Genomic DNA, 21,033 nt, shown 5'->3' on the forward strand with positions numbered 1-21,033 from the left:
CCAAAACGCAACATGAAATGTTTCACATAAAACAATTTTTATCTCGAAAAAGAAGCAAAAACAAGCAAAATTGCATTCAACTTTTTCGTCAGAAATAATTCAAAGAATAAGCCCCTGAAATTAATGACATTACTTACGGTTCATTCTATATATAACCAATAAAAAATCGTATTAGTCAATTTTATATCCAATACATTTGTCTTTGAGACAACTAAATTCCTTGAAATTATTTTTTATTTTCATCTCATTTTTTTTAAATACAAACCTTTCTGATCTTAGTTTCCTAGCTTCTCATTTTTAGAACTGTTCATGTACATACATGTACATAAACAAGCTAGCCTATATACTATTTCAAAATTTCTCCTGTGTTATGATAGAAGCATATTTCTGTGACCAGCTATGAGCATATTTCTGTGACCAGCTACTGGTATTGAATACTGATAAAGGAAATTTGAAGTTTAGAAGAAAAGTTTTAGATTTTACCACTATGTGTTGGGACTCTATCCAATGTTTCGAACTACTTACAGATTCCATCAATCAGGGCAGTAAAGCCTAAGTTCTACACACCTGAACTGTAGCTTACTCAGCTCAACCTGTAGCGTGTGGCTAATCTAAATAATTGGTCTCAAAGGGGTAGGCGACCTTTTAAGGTGGGTGCCCATTTAGGCAAGGTGAAGTGATGCGAAGGGAATTTCTTCTGCCAGGGAAAATTACATGTACAATAATCAAATGGCAGCTCGCCTACTGGAGCAACACGAGGTGAGACAAAGCAAAGATTCGTCACTGGAGAACTCTGGGGAGCAACAAGGCGACTTCGCTTCCTGTTACCTCTCTCTGCCTCACTTCAATATGTGGGGGGAGGGGTGGGGAAGAGAAATGAAGAGACAAAATTTTCATCTTTATCACCATTTGGATGTTATCAGGTTGTCATCAGGTGAACTTCCTCTACATGAGGAGTCTGCAAATTGGTCATCTTGATTGCAGGAATGGTGATATCATTAGACGCAACCCGCCATACACATAGGGTTTTTACATTAGTTTTTTTTTTTTCTAATTCTTCACTCCAACTCGAATGTTACAGTTTCACTTGCACCTAATGTTAATTCACAAGTATTGACTTTCAACAGAGCACATAAGTTTACATATGTCAATCGCAATCTGCTTTTAGATTTTACAATCTTCAGTTTGGAAAAAAAAAAATTGCTCACAAATATATGATGAGCCAAATATAGCAATAATACTCGCAGTAAATGAATGGAGAGACGGAAATTTTGCCACATCAAGTAATCTAAATAAATCTACACCAGCCTTATTTTCGAATTGTGAATTCAAAAATGTGTTTGTGTGTAAATTTGCTATTTTCATTTGTAATAGTTCCTTACAGTATGAATGTCCACAGTGAAAGAATTTGCGAAAAGTTCAAAATCATTTTTCATTGGTTTGAAGTCATGAAACATTTTGTCTTCGAACTCCTTTTTTAACTTTCCTAACATACCTACTGTATATACTTATTTAAATTAGATTCCACGACATTACTAGGAGATTGTAGGCAAAGGAAATGGTAGAGCTGCTTTTCAAGTAGATTAAAGAAGTAGTATTAAATCTCACTGCACCACCAGCGGTTTCGAAATCTGCTTCAAAATTTAGAGATTCATCCCGAAGATTTCATGTAACTTATTATACAGAAGTGTGATGGCTTAGTCGTGGAAAAATGCTAAAACGATTTTTCGATATGCATGTGATACTTGAGTACATGTTACAAGAGGTATGTTAATGTTACAAAGTAAAGTTTATACAGTCTATATATAGTAGAATCCCTCTTAACTGGCACCAAAGGGACCAGGCTAGTTCCAGATACGAGATTTTGCCGGATAATTGAATAAATACCGGTATATACCAAAAAAAGTTCGTATTTCATGGTGCCAAATGTTGAAACTGCAGCCATGTGAAGCTTATTTCTCTATCACTTGTTCATAAATGAATAAACATAAAAACTGTGTGGATTTTCCTTATTAAAACACATCACACAACACAAATAATACACTAATTCTAGGTTTGAATATTCACTGAAAATGAAAGTTCGTGTGAACCTCCTAATTTGGCAAAATTGATGGCCCAGACTGTGGCAATCTGGCAGATTTAAACTTTTTTTTCCAACCCAAAAGTGCTGTTGCTTTGGTTCTACAGGTTATTTGGGTACCGGTTATGAGGGCTTTTACTATAGTACTCACTTTGCTACTCAGATCACTAATAGGTATATTTTTTCATTGTAGGGTACTGAAATTGTGGAACTTCAAAACGAAGATTGGATAACAGATTTGGCTTTCCAGTGTAACATATGTGAACATTTAAATTACTTGAATTGCCCTCTTCAAAGAAACGATCAAAACATACTGCATATGTATGACATGCCATTGTTTACGTTTGGACGCGTGCTGAGTGGAAGAGGAAGGGTAGAAGCAGACCGACTTCTTTGCCCCTGATGGTGGTACAGATTCTACAAAAATGGTTAGTATCCAATGGTCCAAGGCGAGACTCAAGGACCACACAAGTGATCCCTGTTTTGCTTCGGCAATGCGAAAGGTGTCAGCAAGAAAAACTGGCATTCTCTCCTATTCCAGTATTCCCTCACCAGTGCGAACTATCAGCACTCTGAGGAACTCCCAGCTCCAGTTATTAATGGTTTTGCCTTTTCTGAAGATGAAGTGAACATGGTGAGCAACATCACGAGGCTTGCAATAAGGTGCATGAAAAAGGGTTGTAGAATCCCTTAAAACTCTGGAAGCAAGCATGCCAAACATTGTGAATGAACAAATTGTCAGTTGAGATAGGTGCATATTTCCCTCACTCCACACCAATGCTGATATGATGAAGCAGTTCAAGGCATTGAATGCTGGTGGAGATTGTTTTCAAACATATAGTTTTTGCTTTTTCTGCAGGTATGTTCTGTGGTCTTCAAATTCGTGTATTTGTACGTGACGAGGAATTTGTCAGAAAGATGAATAACAAAAAGAATGCAATATGACTGTCTTTCGTGGCAATTATAAAAAAAATAAAACTTTCTTGGTACCGAACACTAAGGCAGACAACTATGAACTTGTGTTTGAAAGAATGTTGACTTTTCACGATCTTGGATGCAGTATAACTGTAAAGATCTATTTCCTGAACAGTCACCCTAATCATTTCCCCGAGAACATTGGGACTGTTGGTGATAAACTGGGACAGTGCTTCCATTAAGACCTGAAGATGATGGAAAAGCATTATCAAGAGTGATGGAACAAGAATATGTTGGCAGACTATAAATATTGCAGATCTTTTTGGCCACTGAAATTTTAAATGGTAAACAAAGAAGCAAGTCATTATCCAACTTGTATGTTGTCTCCAACCAGCTGCAGCCTGCAACCGATACCTGCTTGCCATTTGTCACCTGCCTGCTAATCGCCAAGACACTAGAAGTATACTCAGAACTAGTGTAAATAGACCTATTATGCCAATAAGTCACAAACACCAAAGCTATTAATAAAATGTTATAGACTATACGTTTATTGTAATTTGTTGTTATGATCTTCATCCTATCCTCCATCATTGTGGCTTCTATGTTTATAGTTGTCTTCCCACTAGACAATGATGGGGTCGGCCTTCCTCTCTCAACTTTATGACTGATAAAGATGATATTCTTTGCCCATTTGCCTTTTATTTTTCCCTGTCTTCTTACACTTGCACCCTAACTCTCTTAAAACTTTCCTTGAACTAGTGAGCCACAATGTATGATTGGTGATTTCGCGTAGAATAGCTCTTTTCTCATCGACATTTCTTTCTTGGTGCACTCACTGGTGTTCCTTCAGCTCCATGTTATTTTTGTTCAGGCAAAATCCTCTTCATTGTCAGACACCTTGTTTGCCTCTGCTCTCTGTATCCTATTTTTTACTACTCTGCTCATTTCGTAATAACATTGTATACACTGAGAACAATCTCTCTTGTTCATCCCCTTTTAGTAGGCCTGCTATATTTTAGTTTGAAAAGTATCGGCGACATCTCGTCTAAGGTCGACTCCTGCTAAACACTTGAGCATACTTTTCTTTAGTGTCACTGCTCCTCCCTTTTCTACCCCAGTATTTTTGCATGACCCACTCCTGCACAGGATCACCATCATAAAGGCTCATTTGCTAACTTCCTTTTTCCTCACAAGTACCAAAAAGATTTGCCAGACTTATACTGCTGGGGCATGAAATGAGATTGCAGTGAGCAAGTTCAAAAACCTAAGAGCTACAAGCGCAAATTCTTGAACAGAACCTATTTGAACTTTTCATGCCATCCATATCAATTGTCTTGCATGTAAGTATACGTTTCTGTGAGTAGATGAAGAATATCTCTGCCAAGGTGGTATTCAAGATGATATCCAACTTTAAAATATTAAATTGCATTTTTAAAAGCTAACATTAAGGTGAAAAATTAAAATGTTGAAATGCAAAAAATGTAAGAACACTACAAAACTTATTATGTGATCCAAGAGACTCTCAAAACAATGTTTTAAAGTATCATGCGTTTAAACGAGAAGTCTAGACAGAAACTGGTGTATCCACTCCTCCCATTCCATGCATACTGAAAATACATTTTCTACCAAAATCTCGAGCCTGATAATACTGCAACATTACTACTTCTGTAAAGCAAAGGTAAAAAGTTAAAGTGCAAAACTTCGTTTCACGGTTTAGGCATATGACTGTTCCGTGTTCACAGAATATCTCTCCAACTTTTTACTGATCTGCATACATCTATCTTTTTCTTTTGATTATAATGGTATGCTATCTTTGAGAGTCTTTGTGTCACTCATTTGCTCTATATGTTAAAACCAGTACTATTCCTTCCACATTTAATTCTTCTCTTATGATTTAATTTCTAATTGCAAACTCACCATCCTAATAATCTCAGGGTATACAGGCTCAGTAAGTACACCTCTGCCTGCTGTAATGTAATCCACCAGCTCATTCAGAGTAGCTCGTTTTATCTCCTTTCCCTTCAGGTCGGCCACCGGGTCCATGAAGTCAAACGCCACACAGCACTGACGTAATTTGCGAATAAACAGCTCCTCCTGCTCTGAAGATGGCACATCTATGGAAAGAAAAAAAGAACGTCGATATGAATGCATCTTTAAAACTTTATCAATATCAAATTTTAGTGTAAGACATATTACTTGATAACATGTACCTCTGTATTTATAGAACCGCATTGCAGTATAAATTTAAAGTTAATGAAGTCTGTATTTTCATTATGGAATCATTCAAATTTAACACACACTAATCACTATATGGCCCTGTCAATGTTATTCATATACTGATTTACAGAATGATGGTGGTCTTTTTGATACTTTTAACAATAAAGTGATTTTTAATCTTATTTCATAACGTTGTATCAACTGTGAGGTTATCTAACGACAGAATTAATGACAGCCTAGAGTATTTGGCGAGGCGAGTTTGATTAGTTATGGGCTTACCTGAACTCGCCTTGCAATTGGGGAAAACCTCGGAGGAATCTCAACCAGGTAATAGCCCAATAGGGATTTAAAGCCACGTCCAAGCAGTCCTGGAGCACCAATTCCACTTGCTACCCCTAAGCCACCTATGTTTGTGACCCTAAAATAACTCAGATATTCTTACAAAAAATTTCTGTTTCTGGTTTCAATTAAACATAAAATCTAAGGGCAGATTCTCAAAGGATATTGAGCTCAGATTCAACACTTAGTTTATGAATTATGGAGTTCTGAAGTTCTGTGGCTCAATGAATATCGCCAGTGACATCTACACCTACATTTTATAATTAGTTATTATGAAGAAAACCGCATTTTTTTTTTTTTTTCCATATCCTTACGAAGAAATTACAGTAGGCTACTTTTAACATATTCGGTAACAATTCAAAACTGTAGCTCTTGTGTACTAGTTATGCACGAAAAGAAATCCTGTCTGTTCCTAACAGAAAGAACTCCAGAAAAAATTTACTGGCCAGCTTTTCCTCACCACACTAGGTTTCCTACTTTGCGCACAAATGTCTCTGTATGCCGTCTCAACTAAGGATGGACATGTGTCTGTAGGACATTTTGTTCTCTGACAACAAAGTAGGAAAGAAAAGTCAAAATATGATTGTGGGTACAATAAATCAAGAGACTATATTTCTTCCAAAGTTTATTAATAGGCAGAATAAATAAACAGATAGACATAGATAGACAGACAGATAAATCATACCCAGGGATGTTGGAATAAATGCATTGAAGCATATACATTAATTTTGCCCCAATACAAAAAGCTGGTCACACAAACCTCTTTCTTTTCAAAATTCAATTTTGGACTTTCCTTCTCCAGCAGTTAAACTGATACAAACACAATCGATCCTTAATTAAAGGCTATTTCTCCCACATTTAGATTCTTCATGGAAAACAGACCCAAATCATGTGTTTTTCCTGAAAAGTGAATTTCAACAATAAATAATATGCTACACACTCGGTACTGTTTATTCACGACTAAACAAATACAGTCCCATGCCGTGGCGTCGTGGTCTAAAGCATCCTGCCTGGGACTCGCGTTATGGAATGCGCGCTGGTTTGAGTCCTCATGGGAGAAGAAATTTTCTCATGAAATTTCGGCCAGTATATGGGACTGGTGCCCACCCAGCATCGTGATGCACTTAAGTGCTACGATAGGTAACGAAATCCGGTTACGCAAACCAGTTATAAAGGCTGGGGGGGATCATCGTGCTAACCACACGATACCTCCATTCTGGTTGGATGATCGTCCACCTCTGCTTTGGCGTGTGGCCGTCAGGCCAGCAGCCGGCTGGTTGGTCTTGGCCCTTCGTGGGCTGAAGCGCCACGGATTATATTAATTTTTTTTAACAAATACAGTATATACAAGTAAATCCTCGTAAGTGCATTTGAGAAAATTGTACGAGAGCAAAATAATTTCTAATTCTTTTTGTTTCAGCTAACAACTGTTATGTATTTGTTATTTATAACATATAAAAACATTTGCATACTTACGAGGTGTTATCAGCGGACGCATTTTGAAAATATACAAGATTTCGACATTCCGTAAAAATTGGATTTACAGGTTTTGTAGAAGTAAGCCGACTTACATTCTCTCTCTCGTTTCAGTTAATGTGGTATAATTAACGAAAATAGCAGAATTCCAAAGCTTTGTGGTCAAAAGATGAAGCAAATAACCATAATAAATTATAGTCTTAGTTTATAAATTAAATATTTGTTGAATAAAAATGTCTGCTTTAAAATACTAATGAAAATAAAAGAGTTACACATACAAAACAGGAGCAGACAAGTTCAAAAGGTTTGCAGAAATAAATTTTCTTCCAGAAATTATTAATTAATAACAAATTTTATATTTCTGACTCTGTATCTGTAAAGTCAAAGTTAAAGTCGTAGGTATATGAAGAAATAGTGTAATGAATTAAAAGCCTCATAATTCAAATGTGTTTACCTTCTTCGAGTACAATTGGGCGTTCAAAGAAATCACCGAACTGCATACGAGGAAGTTGTACGAAATATGCTGAATGTGTGTCAAATCTGATCAACAGTTCAGAAGAAACTGCAGTAGACAGATGCTAAAAACGTATTTTCCGTGAACATCTAAATTGAGTCTTGCAGAATCACTTCAAACAATGAGAAAGTACTCGTATACCCTAACAAAGTTTGTAAAACGAACATGCTAAATCGAAGAATTCAAGTCCTTCCTGCAAACAGTATACTAATGCACAAACACATCAAAATTTAATCTGAATCTACTGTCGGATTTTAAAATAAACTGAATCATTTAATCAGATATAATGGAACATGAATACAACATTACTGTACAATGTGCAAATTGTGTGTTAGAATATCGCTGATATAGGCCCTACTCTTTTCTTTGCTGTGTAATTGCGTATTTTAAAACAAATGAAATCATATTTTTCTGAATTGTCTGCAACATTTTCGATTACTAATTATACGTACTGTTCGGAAGAAAAAAAAAAGGATTGGTTTCACTTGCACCATAATGTATAGGACTATGTGCGGTAAACTAAAGATGGTCAAGTTGTCACGAGTAATGGAATCTCGTCTTAACGAACATAAATGCACCAGTAAGGTTTTAAATTCATTTACTGCAGAAGCCATATGCCGTATTAACTCAGAGAAGTCGCATTCTAAAGTTAACGGATTCGATCTTAAAGAATAGAAAGACTTTTTACTTCTTCGGCACAATCTCCAGAACAACTCTGCTCACAAACCAATCTCCTGCAAATGGGAATAATGATTCAATCATACAGGAATTGTGAAGGTACAGGAAATCAGAGTTCAATGTATGCTTTTGTACTTGAAGAGTGCATGGCATGTGGAACTTTACGTTTTCAAGTTACAAGTTATGACACATACCAAAATGGTTCGGATAATGGATTCAGAAAGTGGTGCCGCCTTTGGCAATGGAATGCGGTATTAATGAACACAAATTTTTGTCTGCAAGTTATAGATGTATGTTGGGCATTGTCAAGCACGTGGTAATTATGTAATGGGAACCGAAACATACGTAAACCAGAACTGTACTGGAGTACAACATTACAAAATGCTTTATTCAGGTTACTTCCTTCCAAACGACAACTAACGGATGTTTCCTTCCAGATCTGGACACAACCTCATTATGTGGTTACATGTTATCTTTTCAGGAAGTACAGTCAATAAAATAACACTTCAAACATGTCTTCTACAATCGTGGTGGTGGTGGTGGTGGTGATACCATCAAAGTCAGTGTATTTCGAACGATGTATTTAAACAACTATCACACAAACAGCTAACACTACAAGTCAGGCATCACCATCAATAATAAAATCAACACGGATTATGCTACAATTATTTATTCAGTCTTCATATTAAAGCTGATCCTTTCACGTCTTTTATATGACTATCTTCAAATTAGGTCTGTAACTTCATCATTTATTTGGAGTTATGTCTGCAGGTATTCACACTCGTGATTGTGTCATTATTTCGATGTTTATTGCAACCTGTAATGTATGTGACATTCAGATGGTTTCTTATACCTGTGCTTCTCAAGTGACCTCTTAATAAGTAGTATGCCAAGGATATTTGAGGCGTGTAGTTGCAAAATCAGATACATCACTTTTTTCCGAAAATGAGTTAATGTGATTCAAATCTTCAAATGATTCTACAACTGCTATAGCACTGTTCTTCTCAAAAACCAGATACATCACATGGATTTGTATGATGGAAGAATAATATTGGTTGCATATCCAGATAAGTCATGTGAGTTTGTTTTCAAAACCAGATACATCAAAAATTTGCGCATACGTCCATTGTGCATCAGTATAGTTCCTGCGCTGAAACAGCTGAAAGAAAAACGGCAAGATGTCGTCATTAGCCCTAACGAATAAACAGATATTTTCTCTAATTTTGGAACAGTCATAACTTTGTCAGATAAAACATATGACTGGAAAAAACTGTTTCCAATATAGTGCGGCCACCAGCTCAGTGGAACTTCTCATGTAAAAAGTTTTTCTTTCAGTCGAACAAGAAGAAGGGGTTCGAGATACTGTGAACTCGAATGACTGAGCTAGTGAAATTAGCCAAGGCAAACGAACTGTGAACTGAGAACTGACAGTTCTGTGTTGTAAATAGTGCTTTGTGAACATTAGTTAAGATTAGCAGTGCATTGTTGTTCTCAATAATCCAAGTAAATTGTCATAGTCGTCTGTGGAGTGCAATAACGAATACTCTGTTGCTATGTGGAGTGCAAATCCCATTGTTGACGGGAGTAGAATTAAATTGTAGAAAGTGATTATTATTGGTGTGAGAATAAAATTACATTATTGTTTTGTAATAAAAGTTACAATAATAATAATAATAATAATAATAATAATAATAATAATAATAATAATAATAAAACTTAGAGCAAGTGCCCGACATGTTATTTAAAACAAATTCATTTTTCCCCCCAAAACGAATTAACAATTTGTTAGTTACTGATAGTATCCAACTAATGAAACCAATAAATTAACCCTGAAATTTACAATAAATATATTTACTATTTATTTCCGCTCTAGTAGATACCAAAGCACGCTCAAAGAGTCAAAGAATATACAAGTCAAAAGACTTTTACCCCCTAACTGACAATAAGTAAAGAATAAGTATTATGAAAATAACAAGGCTGCAATGCAAGCACAAGCAACCATGTAAAATGACTGGCCATGTTTGAATTTTTTAGCAATGAGATAGAAAGCGAAATCGAGCATCATGTAAAGGACACACAAATTAAGAGGACTTTAAAAACAGTGAAATAACAAAACAAAGCTATCAATTTTACAGCAGAGTTTTATAACCGCTTAGTGAAATGCCAATTTACAAATGCATATGGATACAAGCATAAACTAAAATTTTAAATACTATTTTTCTAAACTTTACTCAGTGGTGATATTCGGCTGATTCGTACCGGTTCGGACGAATTGGCTGTTAAATTATTTCTAGATTCGGCGAACTTTTTAGTTTGTAATATTTGCAATTACCATGGACATATACCGTATATGTTTAACATAGGTACACATGAGAGAACTAATTGTTAAACTTTTTGAATATCACCACTGACTTTACTCCTGGTTTTCGTCACTTCATCAGAAGAAGTAAATATCGGCACTAAATTCCTTTTTGATAATTATTGGATTTGCAGCCAGGTATACAACTCCTTGGCATTATATTTAATACATTCTAAAACAAAACAAGTGAAATTGATAAGTGCAGTGAAATTTCTCTCTCGAATTAGTTTCAGTTTCTCATGAATAAGCACAAATTTTGCATAAGCTGATCTTTCACTAATGATACCTACCGTGCCTAAGTCGAGCTAGCAACAAACCTAAAGCGATTTTGGCTTGATAATTCATAAGATCCAGCACGGAAGAAAATCGCAAAAGAACTATACTACAAATGTCACTAGTGTGGAACGTCTTATGGCCACACATAGCTACGTTTAACGCAGGAACTGAGCAATATTTACAGCCTAGTCTAGCTACGCATTTTGCGACAATTACAGCTGCTTCATTTGTCGCTAAAATCGGCTACAATAAATTACTGCTCGTCTGGGTTACCAAGACGGAGCAATCACAGAGCCTCGTACAGATATGCGCGTCGAGTCCCGTATCGCAACCACATCGCGGGCCAAGGTTACGCATGGTGGTTGAGCTGTAAATTGTTTCAATCCGCGCCGGAGTCCGTAACCTACCAGCGCACAGTGTGCAAAAACGCAAATCTAGATGGACAAAATTAATAACTTCTTTGGATTTCAACGGATTCTTATGAAACTTTGTAAAGATCTTATAGGTAACATATTTTGTGCGAGATCGTGCGTATTTGCTTGCTTTCCGCACAAAACCAATACGCGGTAAGTGTGAAATGCCACATTCAGTATTCCCAACGTAACACATAACAATTTCCCTCTTCTCACCGCTTAAGCGCCATATTCATTTTACTGCTTTAGGCTTTTAACATATTATTTTTAGAGACGTTTAACATAGTAATAATTATAAATTGGAAACTTACCACTGCAATTTCACCTAAATTGCACTGTTAATTATTGTTTTTAAATATTTGCAAAATTAAGTAAACTCTACAACACCATAAAAGTTACTGCATTTGTAATGCAAGTAACATTAAGGAAGCCGTGAAAAAATCAACAAGATTCCAGATGCCGATGTTATTACTGCAATATGTTATATAAATAATATTGTTAAAATATTAACATGAAAAATAAATCATTACATAATCTTACCGTTTGTTTTAAGTTCGCATTTATAGACTGGGGGAAAAAAAAGACAGACGTATATCACGGCCTGCTGGAATATAGTAAACACAGAAAACATTTTATAGCAACAATGTTGAAGATAGATATATTTGTTTTCCAAAATTGCCGTCATTGAACAGAAACCAAGATGGAGATTTCATTGCAACTAATTAGAAATTCGTCTTTCAGGTATATAATAAACGATCTTCGCACAAAATAATGTACGATACACGAGTGGTATGTTTGTTTTCATGTTCTCGGAAATTAAAAAAGCTCAACAACATCAACATACCGCTCTTGTAACGCATATTACTATTTTGTGTACAAAATCTGATTACGTTTAAGACGAACTACCTTTTTATAGGGGGTAATATTAGACAAAATTAATAACTTCTCTCGTAACAGATTTTTATGAAACATTGTACGGAAGTTGCAGGTAGCATATATTTTTTGTGTACAAACTATATTTATGGTTCCATAAGACAAACTACCCCTTTTAGGATGCATTTACACAAAATTAACTTCTCTCCTACTTAATTAACATATTTTTATGAAACTTTGTACACGAGTTACAGGTAGCATATATTTTTTGTGTACAAACTCTAATTACATCTGTATGCTACCTGTAGACCTAATTGTTGTACTAGGTTTCATAAAATATATTATATAGGTGAGAAGTTATTTTATCTAAATTCACCACTATAAAGGGTCAGTTCCTCTTACAGAAACATAATCAGACTTCGTAGACAAAAAATATGTGCTACCTCTAACTTCTGTATAAAGTTCCATAAAAATCTGTTAGATAGGAGAGAAGTTATTAATTTTATCTAAATGACAAAAGGGTATAGTTTTTCTTGTGCAAACGCAATCAGAGTTTTTACACAAAAAATATGTGCCACTTGTAAGACTGGACAAAGTTTTATAAAAATCTGTTAGAATGCAAAGAAGTTATTAATTTTGTTCAACTACTAGATTTGTGTTCTCATCCACGATGAGTTTGTTAAGATTATATAGCTGGGTAACTTTCGGTGCTGGACCCCGGACTCATTTCACCGGCATTATCACCTTCATATCATTCAGACGCTAAATAACCTAGATGTTGATACAGCGTCGTAAAATAACCCAATAAAATAAATTAACATTATATAAAAATTTGTCCAATGTATTTTTAACCTGATGTACGGTGCAGGCCTGAAACACTTATACAGTGATTAGAAACTTCCTTATTCCATGATTCTTTTCTGCTGTTAAGCCAAACATAGGACAGTTACCGCTTCGTTACCATAATCACTTAGAACCTTTGCCACTTCCACTTTTCATTTACTTTCAAATCTTGTTTACCACAAGCACAATTCACACAACGCAGAGGATCGAACACATACCGAGGAATGAAATATTAATCCCACACAATTACATCTTAATGATCTACCGTGCCAACCGACTGGTATTTGAATTGTGGGGGAATGGTTGTGGAAATAAGTGCAAGGGAAACATATAAGACACTGACAAAATCACCCTGCCACAAAACCTGTTCGTCGTAGCTGGGAAATGAACACAGTTCGCCCGTCAATCATGGAGTGTCTCGCGGAGTGACGGTGCTAGCTTACGTACTGTTACGACGAAAATATGTAACATATTGCACTTATCGCAGAATCCAAAAATGTTTTCCAAACAGGCTATATCTCTCGACTGTCTCATTACTGGTGGGTGACCTAACAGGGCCTGCATTTCTTGTTGCCATAGGAACACACATGCGTATTACCATCATACAAACCGAACGAAGATAGTGTAAAAGCATGCCGAGGGGGAATTTGCGCTTGTGACGATTTCATGACGTCATTGCGCATGGGTGAAGAAGGAAGGGGGAGATTGATTCACTTTCATACAACTTGCTCAGCGCCAAAACACTGGTCACTTTCTACACAGATTTTTCTAAAAGTTCGCTCATTCCTAAGCGCGCAATAGCTCTAATACACCAATTTTCAAGTGAAAATATAATATAACAATAACCGAGCAAGATAGTGTAATGGTTATCATTTCCACATTTTATTACGTAAGTCCAAGGTTCCATCCCAGGGGTCGGCTATCCTGTCTTGGTTTTTCGTGTGGTTTCCCAAGTCAGCTCCAGGCGAATGATGTGATAGCATCAATTTCAAGTGTTACGACCAGACTCCTTCCCAACCCTCATTACCACTTCATCGTGACATCAATCTTATCTCCTTTGCAATATGCCTGCCGCCTTCCGATGAAGTAAACGTAGAACACTCTGTAACGGTAAACCACTATACTATAATGTGGGAAACGCCAGAAATAATAATAATAATAATAATAATAATAATAATAATAATAATAATAATAATAATAATGATACCGAGCGAGTTGGCTCAAACGATAACGTGCGAGACTCACATTCGGGAGATACCGGTTGAAACTGCGTGGTCGAACAATCTGACTGGGGTTTTTCATGGGTTCTCTCAGTCATAAATGCCGGACTGGAAATTTACGTGTCATGTATCATCACCGCCTCAATCACCAATATCATGGACATTAATCAAAGTCTCAAATCAGTTACATGAACACAGACCATCTATCTGTAACACACGACAATAGAAACAGGAAAGTGTATGCCGTCTTTTTTTTTTTTTTTTTTTTAGGGTGTACCTTGGTGAAATTTTGTAATTTTTTGTCGAAAAATCACATTTTCAGTTTTTAGAATTAAAAATTATTTATTGTCCAAGGAAGCTCTGGGGCTATTTTCAAGTACTTAAGCCTCTCCAATTGCATGTTCCGACGACCATTTTTAAATGGCATATGCAGTGTTTATATTCATTTAAAATATTACAAAATCATTTTTCTCTGCTTTTGTTTTTCTTTTTGTACATTTTGCTTTGCTAAAAATGCTATTTCTCCTACAAAACTTGTACCACATGAATAACTTTTATGTGAAATTTCTTTAATATGTATTGTGTGTTTTAAATTTCACATTTTTTTAAATATTAATTTTCTTTTGTAGGACTTGCTAATTTTTTTAAGTTTATATATATAGCTCTTCGTCGTTGCCAAAACGCTCACCGGAGGACAGGAATTTCTTGAGGTGCAAGAAAACGTGAAAATCGCTGGGAGCAAGATCAGGACTGTAGGGTGGACGATCAAACAACTCCCAGCCAAATTCCGTCAAAACAGCTGCTGTGCGCCGAGCCGTATGTGGACGAGCATTGTCATGGAGGAGCACAACACCTGCAGTAAGCATTCCATGCCTCTTGTTTTGAATGGCACGTCGCAATTTTCGCAGTGTTTCACAGTAACGGTCAGCGTTCACGGTTTCACCTCTTGGAAGGAAGTCATCCTGTCCCAGAACACCGTGCACATCACTTTCCGTAGCGACAGCGTCTGTTTGAATTTCGTCCTGACCGGAGATCCACTATGCCGCCAATGCATTGACTGCTGCTTGGTTTCCGGGATGAAGTGAGAAATCCAAGTCTCATCGCCCGTGACGATCCTGTCGAGGAACTCGTCGCCGTCATCGTGATACCGTTGCAGAAATGTCAGTGCTGCTCCTAAACGTTGCATTTTGTGTTCGGGTGTCAGGTTTTTCGGCACCCACCTGGCACACACTTTTTTGAACAGCAGGTGCTTAGTGACAATCTCATGCAACAAGGATCGCGATATCTGCGGAAAATGGCTGCTCAGCTCCGTAATCGTGAAGCGGCGGTTCTCCATGATGCACTGCCGCACCAGCTCAACACGATCATCAATGATGAGGGACAGTCGCCCACTGCGCTCTTCATCATGGGCACTTTGACGACCTTCGGAAAACTGCCTACACCAGCGACGCACCATCTGCTTACTCATGATGTTCGGCCCATAGACCTGATAGAGCTGCCGATGAATTTCAATTGGCGCAATGCTTTGTGCATTAAAGAACTTTATCACCGACCGAACCTCGCAGGCGGCGGGAGAAGGAATAAGAGCTTCCATTTCGGACCACTGCTGCCACGCTACTGGCACCAGGCGGGACCTGTCCGGCTGGCATATGATTGATACGTCATAGATCTGTTACGCATGCGCAATTGACACGGCAAATTACGTTTACTTTCAAGGGGAAAAAATCGGGAAACTTACTTTCTGGATGCGCCTCGAATTAGGTATAAAATGATGTCGCACTGTATAAAGAATATAATTAATTTTCCGTATTATAATATCTCGATATTGTTATTGATTTGTGATTTAGTAGTGATGTGTCTATAAATAGACCGCTGGACACTTAATATCACGTGAAAATAACAGTGGAGAAAGGTGTGTCATTGCACCCTGTACCGCAACAGTTGATATCAGCAAATGACTGCCGGCAGTAGTACTGTGCTATTGCAAGTAGATTAGCATCTGAAAGATGATTAGCACCTATTCGATCCCCAGAACGTATTATCGTATGCCCTAAATTGGAAATAAATGTATACGGTGTACGTCTGCAGTGTATACATTTTTGAACAATGGATATATTCCTTTTTACTTCTAAGTACAGTGATCTATAAAATATACAATAATACTTCTCGACCAATAAAGAAAACCATGCATCCTATTTTCACCAACATATTATAACAGTAAACAGGAAAAAATTCAATATTGTAATGGTATGATATATTGCTGTCCCGTGCTGAGGCGTTGTTGTCTAAGGCATCCTGTCTAGGACTCGCGTTACGGAATGCACGCTGGTTCGAGTCCTCATGGGGGAAGAAATATTGTCATGAAATTTCGGCCAGTGCCCACCCAGCATCGTTATGTACTTAGGGAGCTACGATAGGTAGCGAAAAACCGGTTTCGCAAACCAGCTATAACGGCTGGGAGGATCATCGTGCTAACCACACGATACTTCCATTCTGGTTGGATGATCGTCCACCTCTGCTTCGGCATGTGGACGTGAGGTCAGCAGCCGGCTGGTCGGTCTTGGCCCTTCATGGGCTGTAGCTCCAAGGATTTACTTTTTTACGATATATTGCTTCATTTTCTTTCTCAATATTATGTCAGAAGGTATCACTTTTGACTAATTTCTTCTGTGGCCAACATCACATTGAGGTTTTCTATTCCCTGTGTAAATCTCTGGTAAGGACACAGCTGAAAAGACGTCAGTAATAGGCACGACTTAGTCTTAGGCAGCAGAGTTGTGCTGAATGCTCGATTGCATTGTACATCCTCATGCTCACGACACATAATTTGATATTTTTTTTATAAGTAGAGACCTTTTGCTCTAACTTCAGGATCTTGGTTTCCGGGTTACAGAAACTGAGAGAAAACAGAATGGATGCCTTTACTCTTCAGGATACGAAATTACTACAGAATGCAGTACGAGAGTCCTACGATTATACATTTGACACTAATAGTGAAATTCTGTTCGTGAAGTGGGACAGAAATGTAAGACAGAATATAAGTGTGCAGCAGCCACAGGTCATATTTTTTTAGTAGGTTATTTTATGACGCTTTATCAACATCTTAGATTATTTAGCGTCTGTATGAGATGAAGATAATAATGCCAGTGAAATGAGTCCGGGGTCCAGCACCGAAAGTTACCCAGCATTTGCTTATATTGGGATGAGAGAAAACTCCGGAAAAATCTCAACCAGGTAACTTGCCCCGACTGGAATCGAACCCGGGCCACCTGGTTTCGTGGCCAGATGCGCCAACCGTTACTTCACAGGTCATAAAGAAATACGGTAAGTACATGGGTTGAGTGGACCATCATGATTGGTTAGCAGGGAAATATGCCCCTAAAATCCATGGAAAAAAGTGGTACTGAGATCTCTTTGTCAGAATGCTGGATATGGCTATAGTAAAGGGTTGGATTGTCTACAGAGAAATACATGGACGAGACTCCCTGGACCTACTTGAATTCCGACGATGCTTGGCTGTTCAATAGCTCTAGACGTTTTCGAACTGCAAGAGAATGGAGCGCCCTATTTCATCACCTCGAGGAGTGAAATTTGGTATGAGGATAGAGAGTAGAGGTCATTTCATGGCAAAACGGCCGTTTCAGAAACACTGCCGGATTGAATGGTGTAAATGCAGACCAGTAATATTCCGCAAGAAGTGTGATGAAACTCCCTGTCAAAAAAGCTTTGAGCCTTACCACACTCGGTAAAGACAGATATTACTAAAATAAATGTGTTTCAGCATTGTATTGCTGCATTAAATACTAAAACTGTCATAAATAAATTTATTTATATTGATATAAATGTTTCTGGTTATACATTAAATACACAAAAAATACATTTACTTTATTGCAAATGAATACGCAGATATCATAAATGCCCAGCGGTCTATTTATAGACCGGGTGATTTTCAGCTACTTGGTGCACGGCAGAATAAACAAAACATATTCTTGGCATCTTATGGATTAAATTTATGAAATATATTATTTTCGTTTTTTTTAATAAAAATAATTTTGGCGTTAATAGGTTAATGCGAGTCAGGCAGGATGCCTTAGCTCACGACGCGAGTGAATGAGAACTATGTTATGTTTATTAAATCGGCATGTTAAAATAATTATATTAGACCTCGCTTCAGTGATTCATTCATGCGTAACAAATTTACAGCAGGGACGGAAATCCTCAATCGACACGCATTCCGCTATCTGGTTTTGGCCAGAAGAGACCAAAACTTTGACAAAATTCGCAACGAGAAGTAAAATAGCTATATCATTTATAAAACGTTTTTTAGTCGATACTAACTCCACTTGGAGATTTATCCTTCGAAGGGGTGGAAAAATTCAAATATCTTGGAGCAACAGTAACAAATATAAATGACACTCGGGAGGAAATTAAACGCAGAATAAATATGGGAAATGCGTGTTATTATTCGGTTGAGAAGCTTTTGTCATCTATTCTGCTGTCAAAAAATCTGAAAGTTAGAATTTATAAAACAGTTATATTACCGGTTGTTCTGTATGGTTGTGAAACTTGGACTCTCACTTTGAGAGAGGAACATAGGTTAAGGGTGTTTGAGAATAAGGTGCTTAGGAAAATATTTGGGGCTAAACGGGATGAAGTTACAGGAGAATGGAGAAAGTTACACAACGCAGAACTGCACGCATTATATTCTTCACCTGACATAATTAGGAACATTAAATCCAGACGTTTGAGATGGGCAGGGCATGTAGCACGTATGAGCGAATCCAGAAATGCATATAGAGTGTTAGTTGGGAGACCGGAGGGAAAAAGACCTCTGGGGAGGCCGAGACGTAGATGGGAGGATAATATTAAAATGGATTTGAGGGAGGTGGGATATGATGATAGAGACTGGATTAATCTTGCACAGGATAGGGACCGATGGCGGGCTTATGTGAGGGCGGCAATGAACCTTCGGGTTCCTTAAAAGCCATTTGTAAGTAAGTAAGTAACTCCACTATATCACTTTACTCTACATAATAAATAATCACAATGAAAAATCTTCTAATGATTTGCGAAGTGGATCGCCATTCTGTACTTTTGATTTCAAATAAAGACTAGTTGATATTTTGTTTTCTTCTCCAATATGGAGACTAAGGCGAAGGCAGAAAACTATGAATGAATGAAATGTTTTTCTTATAAATTATGGTATATCACGTGTATCAATTCTGGATAAATTGACTCCTAGATACTGAATATAAACAAAATCAATTCAATGGTTAGGAGAACTCGCTTTACACAGACATACAGATAAAAACATTGTTATATGGTATCAGGGATGCCAAAAACGTGTATTTGGTGAAAATATCTAAATCAATTTTCTGCAGCAACACAATACATTCTCTTTACACTTCGTATAGTGACAGAGTAAAAAGGTTTCCCCTGATCCACCAATCCTTCTTATCGAGCATTTAATGACAATTACATTTCCATAGTCCAAAGTCACCCGCCTGAGACAACACAGAAGAAGAAAAAGGAATTAATTAAATTAAAAAGCTATTCGTCAGAAATCAAACAAGTTTGTAGAATTTACAGTCAAAATCGCCAATTGTTAACACATATTCATCATTAGTGCAGTAATAGACATGACTACGAACACATAAAAGTACTCGAGGCTTTTTGTTCTCTGAATGCACGTCACAAGAAGGTAAACATTTGACTACGATAAGTTCCACACCTTTGGATTGAGAACCTAGTAGTAACGCATGTTAAGTTCCTTTATCAGTTTACTGTTAAGTGCTTCACAATTTCACACTTAAGGTCAATGAGATAACGCCGAGCATTAAAAGTACGGATATGAGAATAGGGGGTCGTGGTATATTTTAATGAGCTCGTCATACCTTGATGAGAAGATGACTAATACAATAGTAGAGGAGAGTAAAGTAGCTGCTCCACATGTGTTTCCTCCGCCGCAAATCTCACAGAACCTACAAGGCACTGAATCTTCATTACTTTTTTCACTTCACTTTCGTAAATCTGGTTACAGGTAGGAAACCGTCTGGCTTCTCTATGGTATCTCTGGAGCTGCAAATCCATCTGTCGATTTCTCTGATCGCATCCCTTTCTATTAGAAGGATTAATTGTGAGCTCGTCAGCCTCTCCGCGATAAAAAAAAAAGAAAATTCCTTACTATTTTTGTTCATATGGATTATACGTGAACGGTGGGGTGATTCCATTCGGGTCCACTGTTCTATTTCCAGAACTGAACTGAATTAGCGGAGGTAAGAAACGGCAAGTAAACGTTACCAGGAGCTCTATCATTCAAGAACAGGTTTATTTCACGTGCTGTATATCTAAGACACAGGGCTCTCAGCTCTACTTCTCTGTCAAAAGGCATGCTCTTAATCCATTATCCTCGGCGAGGTTTTGAACCAGCTAACTTCGAATGTTTTGGCAAACATAATAACCAATATTTCTAAGGCCATCGATGGTGACCACGATAGGAATAATTTATTGTAGGCCTACTTTGTAATTGTGAAGTTATCAGTGAAGTTGTAAAATGAGTTATCAATCCATTTTCGGAAAATACCATAAAAGAGACTGTAGGTAATGTTAAATTAAAAATTTAGTGACCTTTTCACATTCCTCAAACCATCACCTTCCATCTGAGCTTGTCGTAGAGCATTTGTAGGCTTATTAATTTCATTCCATTGTGCTCCCCATTTGCTGAGATCGAACAGATAGTTAAGAGGTAAGTAAAATGTCTATGGATTGATTATTTAGAACCCTTCAACTTTTCAGAAGTCAATGAGCAGTTCCCAAATATCACTGCATCT

At 37.2% G+C, this 21,033-nt stretch overlaps 1 protein-coding gene across 1 annotated transcript in view; it reads right to left on the bottom strand.

Moving 5' to 3' along the window:
* Window positions 1–21,033, bottom strand: part of wdb (serine/threonine-protein phosphatase regulatory subunit widerborst) — a 331,308-nt gene that overhangs the window by 85,264 nt on the left and 225,011 nt on the right. The window contains exon 2 of the mRNA XM_069815633.1: window positions 4,913–5,109. Coding sequence (XP_069671734.1) covers window positions 4,913–5,109 — 197 coding nt within the window. The remainder of the gene's footprint in view (window positions 1–4,912; window positions 5,110–21,033) is intronic.

The sequence above is a fragment of the Periplaneta americana genome, chromosome 17, assembly GCF_040183065.1.
Source record: "Periplaneta americana isolate PAMFEO1 chromosome 17, P.americana_PAMFEO1_priV1, whole genome shotgun sequence".
NCBI lineage: Eukaryota > Metazoa > Arthropoda > Insecta > Blattodea > Blattidae > Periplaneta > Periplaneta americana.